The sequence below is a fragment of the Tachypleus tridentatus genome, chromosome 1, assembly GCF_004210375.1.
Source record: "Tachypleus tridentatus isolate NWPU-2018 chromosome 1, ASM421037v1, whole genome shotgun sequence".
In the NCBI taxonomy this organism is placed as follows: Eukaryota; Metazoa; Arthropoda; class Merostomata; order Xiphosura; family Limulidae; genus Tachypleus; species Tachypleus tridentatus.
This window is the reverse complement of record NC_134825.1, coordinates 161,092,466-161,105,559: the sequence shown is the minus strand read 5'-3', so window position 1 is coordinate 161,105,559 and position 13,094 is coordinate 161,092,466. Positions and strand designations below refer to the sequence as shown.

At 35.7% G+C, this 13,094-nt stretch overlaps 1 protein-coding gene across 4 annotated transcripts in view; it reads right to left on the bottom strand.

The window, feature by feature from the left end:
• The window catches only part of LOC143229181 (apoptosis-stimulating of p53 protein 1-like), a 183,316-nt gene extending 171,902 nt beyond the window's left edge, over window positions 1-11,414 (bottom strand). For 2 of the 4 annotated variants that reach the window (XM_076461128.1, XM_076461142.1), the window contains exon 1: window positions 11,141-11,414. In XM_076461128.1, coding sequence (XP_076317243.1) covers window positions 11,141-11,176 — 36 coding nt within the window. In that variant the 5' untranslated portion in view covers window positions 11,177-11,414. The remainder of the gene's footprint in view (window positions 1-11,140) is intronic. The other 2 variants (XM_076461150.1, XM_076461158.1) reach the window with 1 other exon arrangement.
• Between the last annotated feature and the right edge of the window lie 1,680 nt (window positions 11,415-13,094).

Genomic DNA, 13,094 nt, shown 5'->3' with positions numbered 1-13,094 from the left:
CACAGGATGTATCTTTTGAACTGAGCTATTTTCTTTTGACACATGTTGTAAAGCTGAGTTACAGTCTAATACAAAGCAGATTTTTTATGGCAAATTAATAAAACCCATATTTGTTTTAACTGAACCACTCACAGAACAAGAGTTCGATTTTCATCTTCCGTATCAAAGCATTACCTTATCAAAGCATTATCCTCACAAATAACGTGCCCCCAGTACCACAACACTAAGTTTAAAGGTGCATAACACTAAAAATCTTACTTTAATATCCGTGGTGGGCAAAGCCTACCATGTAGTTTTGTGCTTAACTACGTGCCACATCACACAAAAGTTATTCGTTTAAGAGTATATATAACATCCTGTTCAGTGAAAGTTTCATTACCTTTGTTAACGTTGCTCGTCAAATTTTTTTATTGACCTAATCAAAAAGTTTCACAAGATTCTCGTGTTAGTAAAAGTTGTTCTTCGAGAGAATCGGTGATGAAATAAAACCAAATTTAAAATTTACGAAATTTGCATATACTTATGTTTATTATCTGTTCGTATCCATTCAAAACGTTCGACATTGCCAGGTGGTTATGGGACGTCGATTTGTGTTCTGAGGGTCGCGAGTTTGAATTTCCGTCACATCATACATGCTCGTCCTTTTGGTCGTGGGGACATTATAATGCAACGGTGAATCCCACTATTCATTGGTAAAAGAGTAGCTCAAAAGTTGGCAGTGGGTGGTGATGACTAGCTGTCTTCCCTCTAGTCTTACACCCCTAAATTAGGGATGGCTAGCAAAGATAACCCTCCTGTCTGCAACTTTGCGCGAAATTCAAAACAAATAAACACTCCGTTCAGCTCTAAATGCGTTATTTTGTATCTCAATCTCTCTCTTGTCTCCCGGTGGGACAGCGATAAGTATACAGAATTACAACACTAAAATCTGGAGGTTTAATTTCCCGCGATGGACAAAAAGATAGTCCAATGTGACTTTGAGCTAAAACAACCAATTAAAGATCTGTCACTTTCAACACAATAAAAACTGAAATTCACTGCAAATTAACAAACATTTGCTCCACCCAGAGGTACAGCGGTAAGTCGGAAAGCTAACAATGCTAAAATCCGGGTTTCAATATTCATGGTGGGCATGGCACAGATGGCCTGACGTGTAACTTTATGCTTAGCTACGAAACAAACAAAGCTATCTTTAACCTTTTTTTTTTCATTTCCCTGTAGAAAAGCGATAAGGCTACGGACTTATGCTGCTAAAATGTAGGGTTCGATTCTCCGTGGTGGACGCAACACATAGCTTAGTATGATTTCATTATACAACAAACAACTTCTGTCGCCATGTATATATACACTCTCTGTGTATATATATATATAATTGTAATAAATAAAGTTATACGCTTAATACAAACATAGTAACTAACGTCGGTGTACATAAAACTATATATATTTATGAATGTACGCGTGTTAAAAGAGTTACTAAAGAGCGAACCTAAAATGATTATTCATGTTGCAAGCTCTTGCTGTTTTGAAATAGGCACAAAGCTATACAATAGGCTATCTGTGCCCTGCCTACCACGGGTATCGAAACCCGGTTTTTAGTGTTGTAAGTCCGCAGACATAGTGCTGAGCCACTGGGGGGCCGTATGTTGCAACCAAAGATCACGTGACATTTGTTATTCTAAACAAGTCTTAAAAACGAAACCATTGAACAGAAGATGATACAAACAAAAAGAATACTTTAATAAAAATGAAAATAAAAGTCAAGTAAAGATGAAAGAAAATTTAAATGTTTTGAATTACACAGAAGTAATAATAAGCTCCTTCATTTCAAGACTCAACCAATCGTGGAATGACGTCACCTTGCTAGCTGAACCAATCACAAGAAAACAAATTAATGTTGAGACAACTCTATCGTCCCAATTGACTTTCAGATTAGTAACCTCGAAAAGTCAATTCGGTAATCACCATTAACCCAATGAGAAAGCAGAGACGGTATGGAGTGGTAAGAAATGCAAATTCAACAACCACTAGGACCAAACCTGAATAACAGAAAAGGTTAACATTTTAGAAAAATAAGTTCAAGGTAAAACTGAAAAAAGTATATTTCATGTTGTAAACACATTAAAGTCATAAACATTCTGTAATAAAAATGAAGTATTTTTAAGATGTGTATTTTTCACGATAATGTATGTAAATTCCTTCATAAAATATTTTCTTTGATTTCTGTTTCATGCCTGCTCCAGGAAACATTTAATGAGTGTCATCACAATTCTGGTATTAAACGTAGTACAGAAGTACTTAACAACTGAAAATAAAATGTATAGTTTGATATTAAATAAACATTTATGTTCTGTCCATAACAGCCGTTAATAAGAGTTTGTTTTGACATTTATATGTTTATACTTTAATTGTCTATTCATTGACGTCAACATTTTAATATGAATTTTCTAACAAGTTTTCGACTGCAAATAATCCGAAATATCCTCTAAAGATAAAAGACAAAGTCTCAAACTCCTGGAACCAACAAGCTGTTCAAAATATAAATTACTGTACCTTAGTGGCTCACCTGTAAACTTGAAATGCTAAAAACTGCGGTAGGCACAGCACAGACAGCCCATTTTGTATCTTTGTGCTTCACAAAAAACAAACAAACAAGTTTGTTTGTTTTGAATTTCGCGCAAAGCTACTTGAGGGGTATCTGTGCTAGCCGTCCCTAATTTAGCAGTGTAAGACTAGAGGGAAGGCAGCTAGTCATCACCACCCACAGCCAAATCTTGGGCTACTCTTTTACCAACGAATAGTTGATTGACCGTCACATTATAACGCCCCCACGACTGAAATGGCATGTTTTGTGGGAAGGGGATTCGAACCCGCGACTCTCGGATTACGAGTCGAACGCCTTAACCCACCTGGCCGTGGCGTGCCTAAACAAACTCATGAACAAAAAGTAAATTTAAAAAATGATCAGTTAAGCTTTGAATGGTTGGAAAATGTGAGTAACTACCAGCAAATTAATTGGCTTTCATGGGTTAAACTGTTAAACCTAAAACTCTATAATGTCAGGTGTTCTCAGCTATCATTTGTTTCTTATTTCACAAACTTCGCAGAGTTTGCTTCACGATGAAAACAAAGCACCATAATTCTGGGCATTATTGACGATTAACCCCTAATCAGCTTCACCCATAATTATAACGGTGTTAACTATCGTTTGGAATTAAAGTTCTAGAACTTTATATCCAAGACATTGATACATATCCCCAGCAACCAATTAGCAACCCTTACAGAATTCACTACCACCAAAACTAACTTTATGTTTAATGACCAAACCTACCTACAAATAAATGGCCTAAGAAGGGGGAATCCCGTGTCACCAGTTCTAGTCAACATATTTATGACACAAATTGAATCTCAAGCGATCAATTCAGGCTTATCCTCACCTCTGTACCGGTACAGATATGTTGATAATAGAATTGCCGGATTCACATCTACAGAACACACGCCTAGTTTTTTCACCCACGTTAACTCAATACACCCCAACATTAAGTTCATCTGTGAACAGGAGTAAAACTAACCAAATAGCATTTCTTGACCTCAAGATCAAAAGAACCGATACACAATTCAAAAAGAAATCCACAGAAAAATCACCCATATTGGATTATACATTCCCTGGGGTTCAGCACATAAAACAAAACAAAAACTCAACATATTAAGAAACCAAATAAACACAGCCATAAAACTATGTTCACCTGATAAAATTAACGATGAGATCAAGAAAATAAAACAACACTTCATCAACATCAACAAATTTCCTCCAAAAACCGTTGAAAAAAATTATACGCACACACCTAGACCAACAACAAACAAACAGTAATAAATCCCAAGATACAACAAACTACAATACCTTACACTGTTGGTCACCATATATATTCCCGACATGAGCGAAAACAATAACCAACATTTGGAGAAAAGGTATAACAAAACACAACATTCCAGTAAACAGCAAATTTATTCAAAAATCAGATACAAAACTAAGGTCCATACTATGTAAAAACTACACTGACAAACACCACACCAACATTATTTATAAAAAACAATGTGATGACTGCCACAACTTCTATATTGGAGAAACAAGCAGAAAAATGGAAACCAGATTCAAAGAACATAAAAAAACACCGTCACACGTGTTTGAACACTGCAAATCAAATAAATACGACATAACCACAGAAAACACCCAGATACTGAGTAGGGAAAGAAACATAAACAAACGCAAAATCAAAGAAACCCTACTTATATAGCAACTAAAACCAAAATTAAACTAACATAAAGGAATACCTTTATACCTATACTGATTAATAACCTAACATTTAACTGCAACGCCCCCTACGATCCCATACCCGTTCACACTCTCTTCCCTAAGACGTGTGCCCGGCAACGGTCAGTCGCAAACTCTCTTTTTTTTAACCTGAAGATGACGTAAGAAGGTCTAAACACTGTTCTCTGGTTTATTAGTAAGAGTGTTAATACCTATACCAGCCGTCCTGAGATATATTTTTACTTCAAGTGGGTTTCTCGTCAACACGAGTTTAGGATACATCTTCTATCCTAAAGACAGACACATAAAATACCTGACACAGATGATTTGCTTCTTTTTTTTAGAATTTTCTGTGCAAATCTACAAAAAAGAACTGTATGCACATAACTGTAACTAATTTTAACTTGACAGACATGAGAAAATGCAGCTAGCCAACATCATCTACCGCCAACTTTTAAGCCACTTTTGACTGACGATTCAGTCATCTTTATACCGTGCCGATTTTTTGTGGAAACAGGACACGAATCACGAATCCTAGGAATTACAGCTCCGAGTCTTCTAATTTTGAAGCCACGCTCAGCTCCAGAATATACTGACAACAAAGAAGAAAATTTTCTAAAATGTTTATACATGCACAGTATTGCAGACACTGACATGATACGTAGTGTATCATGTCCTTTCACAGTTTCTGGCAAATAAATACTTCAAACTTCCCATACCGAGCTTTTCCTTTGGGTGTTTTAACGAGTTACTGTACTCTAAACAAGTTGGTTTGTTGTAGTTAAGCGCAAAGGGCTCTCTGTACTCTGCCTCCCATGAGTATCGAAACCTGGTTTCCAGTGATATAAGTCCACAGACATCCATAACGCTGTGCCACTGGGGACCTAAATAAGGAATAGCTTTCTTCAATAATATTACAAACAGAAACTATTCTTTTTGGGGGGGGTGTCTTAAAGGCCTTATCACGATTGAGAGAGGTACGAGTGTACCAATAAAGCTTTTCTATCATTCCCTGTTTTTCCTATAGCTAGCACAAGGAGGTTCCTTGCCAAAGAAGAATGAAAACTGTTGAGACACCTGCTTGTAGTACCCGAGCATGTATGTAAAGTTTAGTCCCACTAGCTTGTGAGTGGGATTATGAATATAGTTTCAAAATGGTAACCCCGGGAACACGAGTGGGGCCAGAACACACAAACTCCGACACCAGATTTGAGTTCAAAGATCCTGAAAAACATACTTTTTGGGCGTGCTTTAGGCATATAAATAAGGACATTCTGAACTATGACGAATCAGTGGGTCAAGTTTGGTCCTGTTAGTTCCTAAACTATGGCAGAAGTTGGCAGAAAACAAACAAGCAACTCCCTACAACACGGATTAATATAAGGATACTTCCATAGCTACTCCAAAGTAGCCAAAATGAAAAAGGGATCTGTTCTCGAGAAAAAAAAATAGGATATCTGTACTCGTGATACCTGAGTACGTGGACAAACATTGCTTCTACTAACTTGTGAGTGGAGTATAAACACAGCTTCAAAATGGCACCCTGGAGACCCGGAGGAGGACCAGGAACACAAAATACGATACCAAATTCGGGTTTAGCGATCCTCAAACCTATCCCTTAGACCTCATCATGCCTCGGTAACCTTTTAGATTTTCTTGGTATGGGGCTACACTATATAAATAATACCCCAAGTCTGCGAGTCAAATTTGGTCTTGGTATCTCCAAGGTTACGGAAGGAGTTCTTGGACAACTGAACAAACAAATTCACATACTTTGCGAATTAATATTGGTATTACATGTGATACAGTACAATGCTGTAAAATATGGTTAAACAGAAAGACTCGCAACAGAAAAAAAAATCGAAGAAAGAAAATTCATATACGATGTGAAGTCATTTATTTTAGTCGTGCTTTTAAGCCCATGGTTTATATTAGACTTCTACAATGACGATGTTCATTGAGCTGCCATGAAGGGAAAGACCCCCAATTGCACAGCTCTGTCTCTTCATCATCAGCCTCGTCCCACCATTGGAGACACGAAGATTTAGTCTTTTTTCGATTTCAAGGTTCTCTCTACATTGTGACGCCCCCCTCCCACTGGCACAGCAGAATGCCTGCGGACTTGCAATGTTAGAAACCGAGTTGCGATACCCGTGGCAGGCAAAACACAGATAGCCCATTGTGTAGCCTTGTGCTTGACTTCAAACAAACAATACATTGTGACTCTCACTCATATGAAAATGTCAACTTCTTTTTTGGACAAGAGCAGAGTAGTAATAAGATATCAATTTAAATACACAGAAAGAATAATATATCATATCAAAGGTTACGATACGGAGAAACAGGATGTTCCTAAACTCCCACAGAGTTGATAACTGGCTATTATACTAAAAAAGTGAAGGACGTATACAGCTATTTGACATTTTTCAAAGGACTATGAATAAACTATTGTAGAAAATTATACAGGTAGTAATTACATTAACAGCGAATAGCCCGTTTGCCTAAAAGTTAAGGCAAACTTGGAAGAAAATGTAGTTTATTTGTTTTGTAGTTAGTTAAACACAAAGCTACACAAAGGGATAGCTGTGCTTTGCTCACCACGGAAATGAAAACCCGATTTTTAGCAGTATAAATCCGTAAACATACAACTGTGCCACTGGGGTGCTTGGAAGAAAATACAACTTAAGTCCAATAAGATTGGTCGCAACACGCGCTAACCAAGTACAACCACACTTTTTACCCAGTTCTCATTTTAAAATATTTACGATATCATAATTCGTGATATTAACTGTAATGTGTTAAAATATACGTGTAACGATTCGAAACTTGTTATTAGTGAGAAACATGAAATATCCACAGTTCTTCTAACCTATTAAAGTCATGATCACTAGGAGCATCGATTAGGACCTTGATAACTCCTTACTTGCTGCACGTGCTCATATCATTCTTTTTATCTTGACCTTGAAAGAAAAAATGAAGGATTGGGTGGAACCTACTTCCTTATGAACTCCGAGAGATGTTCAAGGTAAAAATATCGCCTTTTCCCGCCTGTGTACGTGAATTGTTTTCATTCATGCATAACCAATACAAAAGAAACCTGCGTCGTAATTCTAAAATCTTTGATATCCTTAAAGCAAAGAAAGGACTTCTGATAAAAGACGATGAGTTTTCTACTGTGGGTTCAGTTTGTATTAGTTAAAACTGGGCAGATGATACAGACGTGCGTCAGATACATTCCTTACATACTTGTAGAAAAAACAAAAATCTCGGACATATGAATTAAATGTACAATGTATCCTTTTTGAAATCATGGCCAGCTGGTTAAGGCATTTAACTCGTAATTCGAGGGTAGCGGGTTCGAATCCTTGTCACACCAAACATGCTCGCTTTTTAAGCCATGGGGGCGTTACAATGTGGCGGTCAATCCCACTATTCGTTGGTAAAAGAGTAGCCCAAGAGTTGGCGGTGGGTAGTGATGACTAGCTGCCTTCCCTCTAGTCTTATACTGCTAAGTTAGGGACGGCTAGCACAGATAGCCCTCGAGTAGGTTTGTGCGAAAACAAACATTACATCATTAAGAATACTGGACTTTACATAATTCTTTTTAAAAAATAATCACAAAGAACATGTCCAACAATAGAATAAAAATTAGTATATCAATTGTTAAAGAGTAATTATTGTAATAAAAATAAAATAAAGACGAAATTTCAAGATGACGACTTGTGCTCGAAACAAAATAAAAAATTGGTGGAATTGATGAAACAGTGTAAAGAGGGAAAAATCAGAACAATCAAAGAACATTAAGGTACTCCAAACAGGATTACACAATACTGTGCCTATAGAAGTACTCTTTATCATTATATTTAAAATATGGTATTTCAAACAGATTGAAACAATACTGCGTTGAAAGGATACTGTCTATTATTTCTATATTTGAACAATAAGTTATTCCACACACTCTTACACAACCATAGGTCTTTAGTAGCTTTTTCGTACTATGCAGTCATACTATGCATTTTGTACGTCTCACTTTTATACAGAATACTTGAAAATGTTTTGTTTATTCTAAATCGAAACAGCTTGTTGTGTAACACATGGTCACGAATTGATCAAGTTGGTTTTGTTCTAGCTGCCTTTGTTCCTTTGTTATTCTATGGAAATAACACCTGTTCTGCCCATGGGAAGAGAATGTAGGCAGCAGTGTTCTTCAATTATAAGACCAGATAATATTTCGTGGTTATACCCTCCACTCTATGTTAACTATAATGACCAGTTACGTGGTTAATGTTAACTACTAAGAGCATTTTACCTTTCCTGTTAAGTAAAAAGAAAAAAAGTTAGACTTAAACAATCATGTACTGGATCGTGAGTGAATTGATTAGTGGAAATGCATCTTCAGGAAATAATGCCAGTTTGATCAATTCGTGAATCCAGTGAAATGTGACTGGTCAGTCTACAAAAGCAAGTTTGGACATTGTGTATTGTATCTTTGATAAATATTGTTTTTATCATGTGTTACATATCATACCCAATCCATTTTGTTTCTTTGGTGAAACCCAGTTAGTTTTAACTAAACTCAGTATCACTTACTGTTTTATAAGGGGCCTACCTAATTTACTTTTTTGGTATGTCACCATGGATAGTATTAGTATTATGCCATACTCTTTATCCTGTGTAATATGCTTACCACGCTCGAGAGTCTGATGGAACATACATGGAAGGAGCTACGACGGAAGAGATGCTTTGTCTGCACTTAAAATATTTTTGTGTTTGTGACTAAGAGCCTGAAATATCCAAGTGCTGGAACATTCAATCAAGATCAAGCATTGTCATATTTTATTCTGAGATCAAGCATTTCAAACAAGGATCTGTTTTTGACACTTCAGGAAAATGTTCAGATTCTCTTCAGACACACTCTTAAGTGTTTTGGGAAAGATATGTTTAGCCAGGGATCTGTGGTTGCAGCATAAACCTTTCTTCTGTAGATTCTCAGCCAACACCAGGCTCAAACATTCAAAATATTATTGTTGACATATTCAGGGACCCTTCACTTGGGCAAGTCTAGGTCTCTAGTCCATGAGGAATGTAAAACAAAGATTTATTGTGGTAGCTTATCCTTGAACTTTGGATGATACAGGTCTCTCTGTAACAAATAATCACTCTGGAATCATATATTGTGTTACGTAGAGGTATATGACTGTTCCCCAACGAATCACCACCTTCACAAATCTGTGCCTGCTGTCCCATCTGCTGGTAAAATAGCTCACGTTGACAGATGTCATCCATCAACAATACCTTCAGTTCCAGTTATAGTTCCAGTGTACTGAGATTGATTCTAATGGGGAGAACTCGATTATGAGTAATGAGTGCACCGTATTCTGGAGTTCTACTTCCCAAGTCTGTGGGTACAACGAGAATTAAGTTATATATCTTTGCAGCATCAGTGAAACTACGACATTCCGTAAAGGACTTTTCCAAGATGCGACTAATTTATCTGACAACCATAACTACCCTCAGAAATTAACTTTTCCTCCTTATTATAAGTCATTTAACTTGTGGAAATTGTCATCTTGTCAAGAACAAACACTTATTAAATTTAATAGCACGAGAATCGAAAAAAAGCACTGAAAAATACACTTGTAGAGAAACCAGAAAACTCCTTAAAAACAAATACTATGATCACAGCGACAAAATTTGTCCTTCCTACCTACTCTATAGTATCTAAAGTTCGTTGATTTGCTTTCATGTAACTGGGTAAAATCGGCAAGATTACAAAATTAGACAGTAGAAAATATGAGTTGCTCAATCGGTTTTAAGTGGGTTCGAGACAGAAAGAAAATGGACACAGTGTGAAAAAAAAATCCTTCTCAACACAATCAAAGTGATGGGAGTACAATAGAAGATAGCACCTTCACTGGAGGTTGAGAGCTTTCATAAGGAAACATAGAAAACGTGATATTATTTACACAGTTCTCTAATACTAATCTATGTCACTGATGATCATTCCAATGGAAATATAAAGGGAGGATATTCTCAACATATCACCTGACAGACACGTGATACTTTAAAGGCATAGCCCAGAACAACAGTATACAGAGCAAAGCAAACCAAATCATTTCATTAACTAATATTCTACCTCAAATCTACATACATTAATATGCATGAAAATTTGAGCTTGGATGAACTTTTGAGTTAAATGAAAGTTTTTTATTAAAAATAAGAATGTCTGCATGCTACACATGATTGTCAAGGTGATAACTTATAAATTTTCAAAGTCACATTCATTTTAAATTATCAAACTTTTATATCTATAAAAATCGAGTAATTTCAGGTTTTATGTAAAAAGAACCATATAAACATTATCAAAATATCGGAATACAGTGTCAAAATATACTCTTGAGAATGCGTCTTCTATAACTCCATACAAACTCAAATTTTCAAAAACTAAAAATATATCAAGCTAGTTACATTTATAAAACCGTAAAGTTGTACTCTCGGTTATATTGTATATATTTGTTTTTTCAATGATATGACCACTTAATCTCTATAAACATTCTTCTTGAATCATGCCAAATACATGCATATTTTATAAGTATATATATATATATATATATACCTACTCTTCATCCCGTCTACCTAATGTATATAAATAGGTGCTATTAACTTATAAATAAAAATAAATTACGTTAACATTTTTTTTCAACACCTTAGAAGTCAAAGAAACGTAATTAAATCTACTCTTATCAGTAGGCCTAAAATCGTGTTATTCGCATGTCAAGATCATAGAGATAAATTATGTCTATCTTAATTCAGTCAGAAACGGATACGTACCATACCACATCTAAGCGTTTTATTACGTAACGCCATAAAATAGTGCCATAGACGAACTTGAATACTTGCTTTTTAACTGTCTATGGATTGAAATGACGGAAATTCAACGTCCATGATATGTCCCTAAAGAATAAGATTCCATTGATAGATGTAATTATTTACGTATTTACATAGCACAAAGTATAAACCACCAGTTCTCCATTCGAAGGTCAACTGTGAACAAGCTAAGAAAACGCGCGAAATATTTTACTCCAGACTTTGAAGCCTCTGCTTCGCAAGTAAGAAGCCAGGCATGCATATAAGAGGGGGCCAAAAATAAATACTTCTTCCACCACCAGACGTCTCGCATCACAACAAGCCTAGTCTAAGTCTCAAGTCGCCCAGTTATGAAATTAGGCCACGAACGAAAGCATTCAAACTTATGTTATTCCATGAAAAGACTACGGTGGTCATTGATCTTATCTAGCATGCAGTCATATCTTAGATACTAAACTGTTTTACAAAGAAGTGAATTACAAATTAAACTCATGTTGTTAAAAATTATTCAATCTAGTAATATAACAGAGATCTTAGGATTCGTCTTTTACGCGTTCTGAAATTACTGCAACATTTATATTACATAATATTTACTATAACTAGGTAACTACTAATTACAAAAAATAAAAAATTCCACAAACTGGCTTTTATGCAATGCGAATGTGTCTCGAAAATCAGACGTTAAAAGACGGTTGAACAAATGAGATATCTAAAAACTTACGACAAGGTTATGGCTAATGGATATCAATGGTTGTCATGATCAGTAGTTTCTACAATCACTTAAGCCTAATTATTAATTAATTACTGAAGAAAGAAAAACAAATTCTTACTAGCTTTCATTCTACGAGTTGGCTGCTAATCTAACTCTGTTTTTTTCCGAGTGAAGTGTTAAGGACTGTACGTTGTGGTAAGGGCCATATTTCGGTCTTAAAAATAATAATAATTTAATAAGTAATTTGACTTTGACGATAGTTTAGGATACTAAGAGCTACAACGAACGACTCATCTTTTTTTCCAATTGCCATATTACTTGTTTGAAATCTGTATCACAAATTACATATATAAGTTGTGTATATGATTTGTTGAGAAAAGTAAACCGCCTCACATATAATTATGCCAGGCAGATGAATTGTACGTAATGAGGTTGAGGAAAGTACATTGTTTGAGACTAGAACACTTATTTTGAAAGCTGTTCTCATATAAGCTTTTATACGCTAAATAAAAACGAAACAATTCCATTAAACAGAATTCTTTGCGCGGCAGAAAAATGTGATTTAGAGTACCTAATTTTCATGAAAATAAACGTGTACAAAAAGTGAGTTAACCGAAAAGTTTGGTTGGTTGTTAAAGTGATATCTGTATAAATTAGAATAACATCATTTATTGAGCTGAGTACTTTTACTGAAATGGTTCCAAATCTAAAAAAACTTTAGGGATTTATCAATAACTCTATTTATTTTTCGTTGCCTAGCATGACCAAGTAGTTCGGGCGATTGACTTGTAATCTGAGGATAGCAGGTTCTAATCCTCATCACACCAAACATGCTCGCCCTTACATTTGTGGGGGCGTTATTTCTATTTTTACACGGAAAACAATTAAGCTTATTCAACTGTTGTTACATCATATTGTTGAATTGCCTTAAGTATATTTATATATTTCTTCTTCGTTATTAAAGGAAAAATCTAAAAAATGGGTTATCTGCGCTGTCTTCACCACGATATATAATATTACAAACCTTCGTCATTACCGCTGTGTCAATTGAAGTCATTTATACTTGCCAACAAACCTGTCCAACACACAGGAAAACATAGGGGAGTAAGAATACACCGTCCATCCCCCTAAGTCAGTTCCTGGAGGGGGGTTGGGTTAAGAGCACATACCAGGTTTGATGACAATCAGACCAGCTGTTCGCTAATT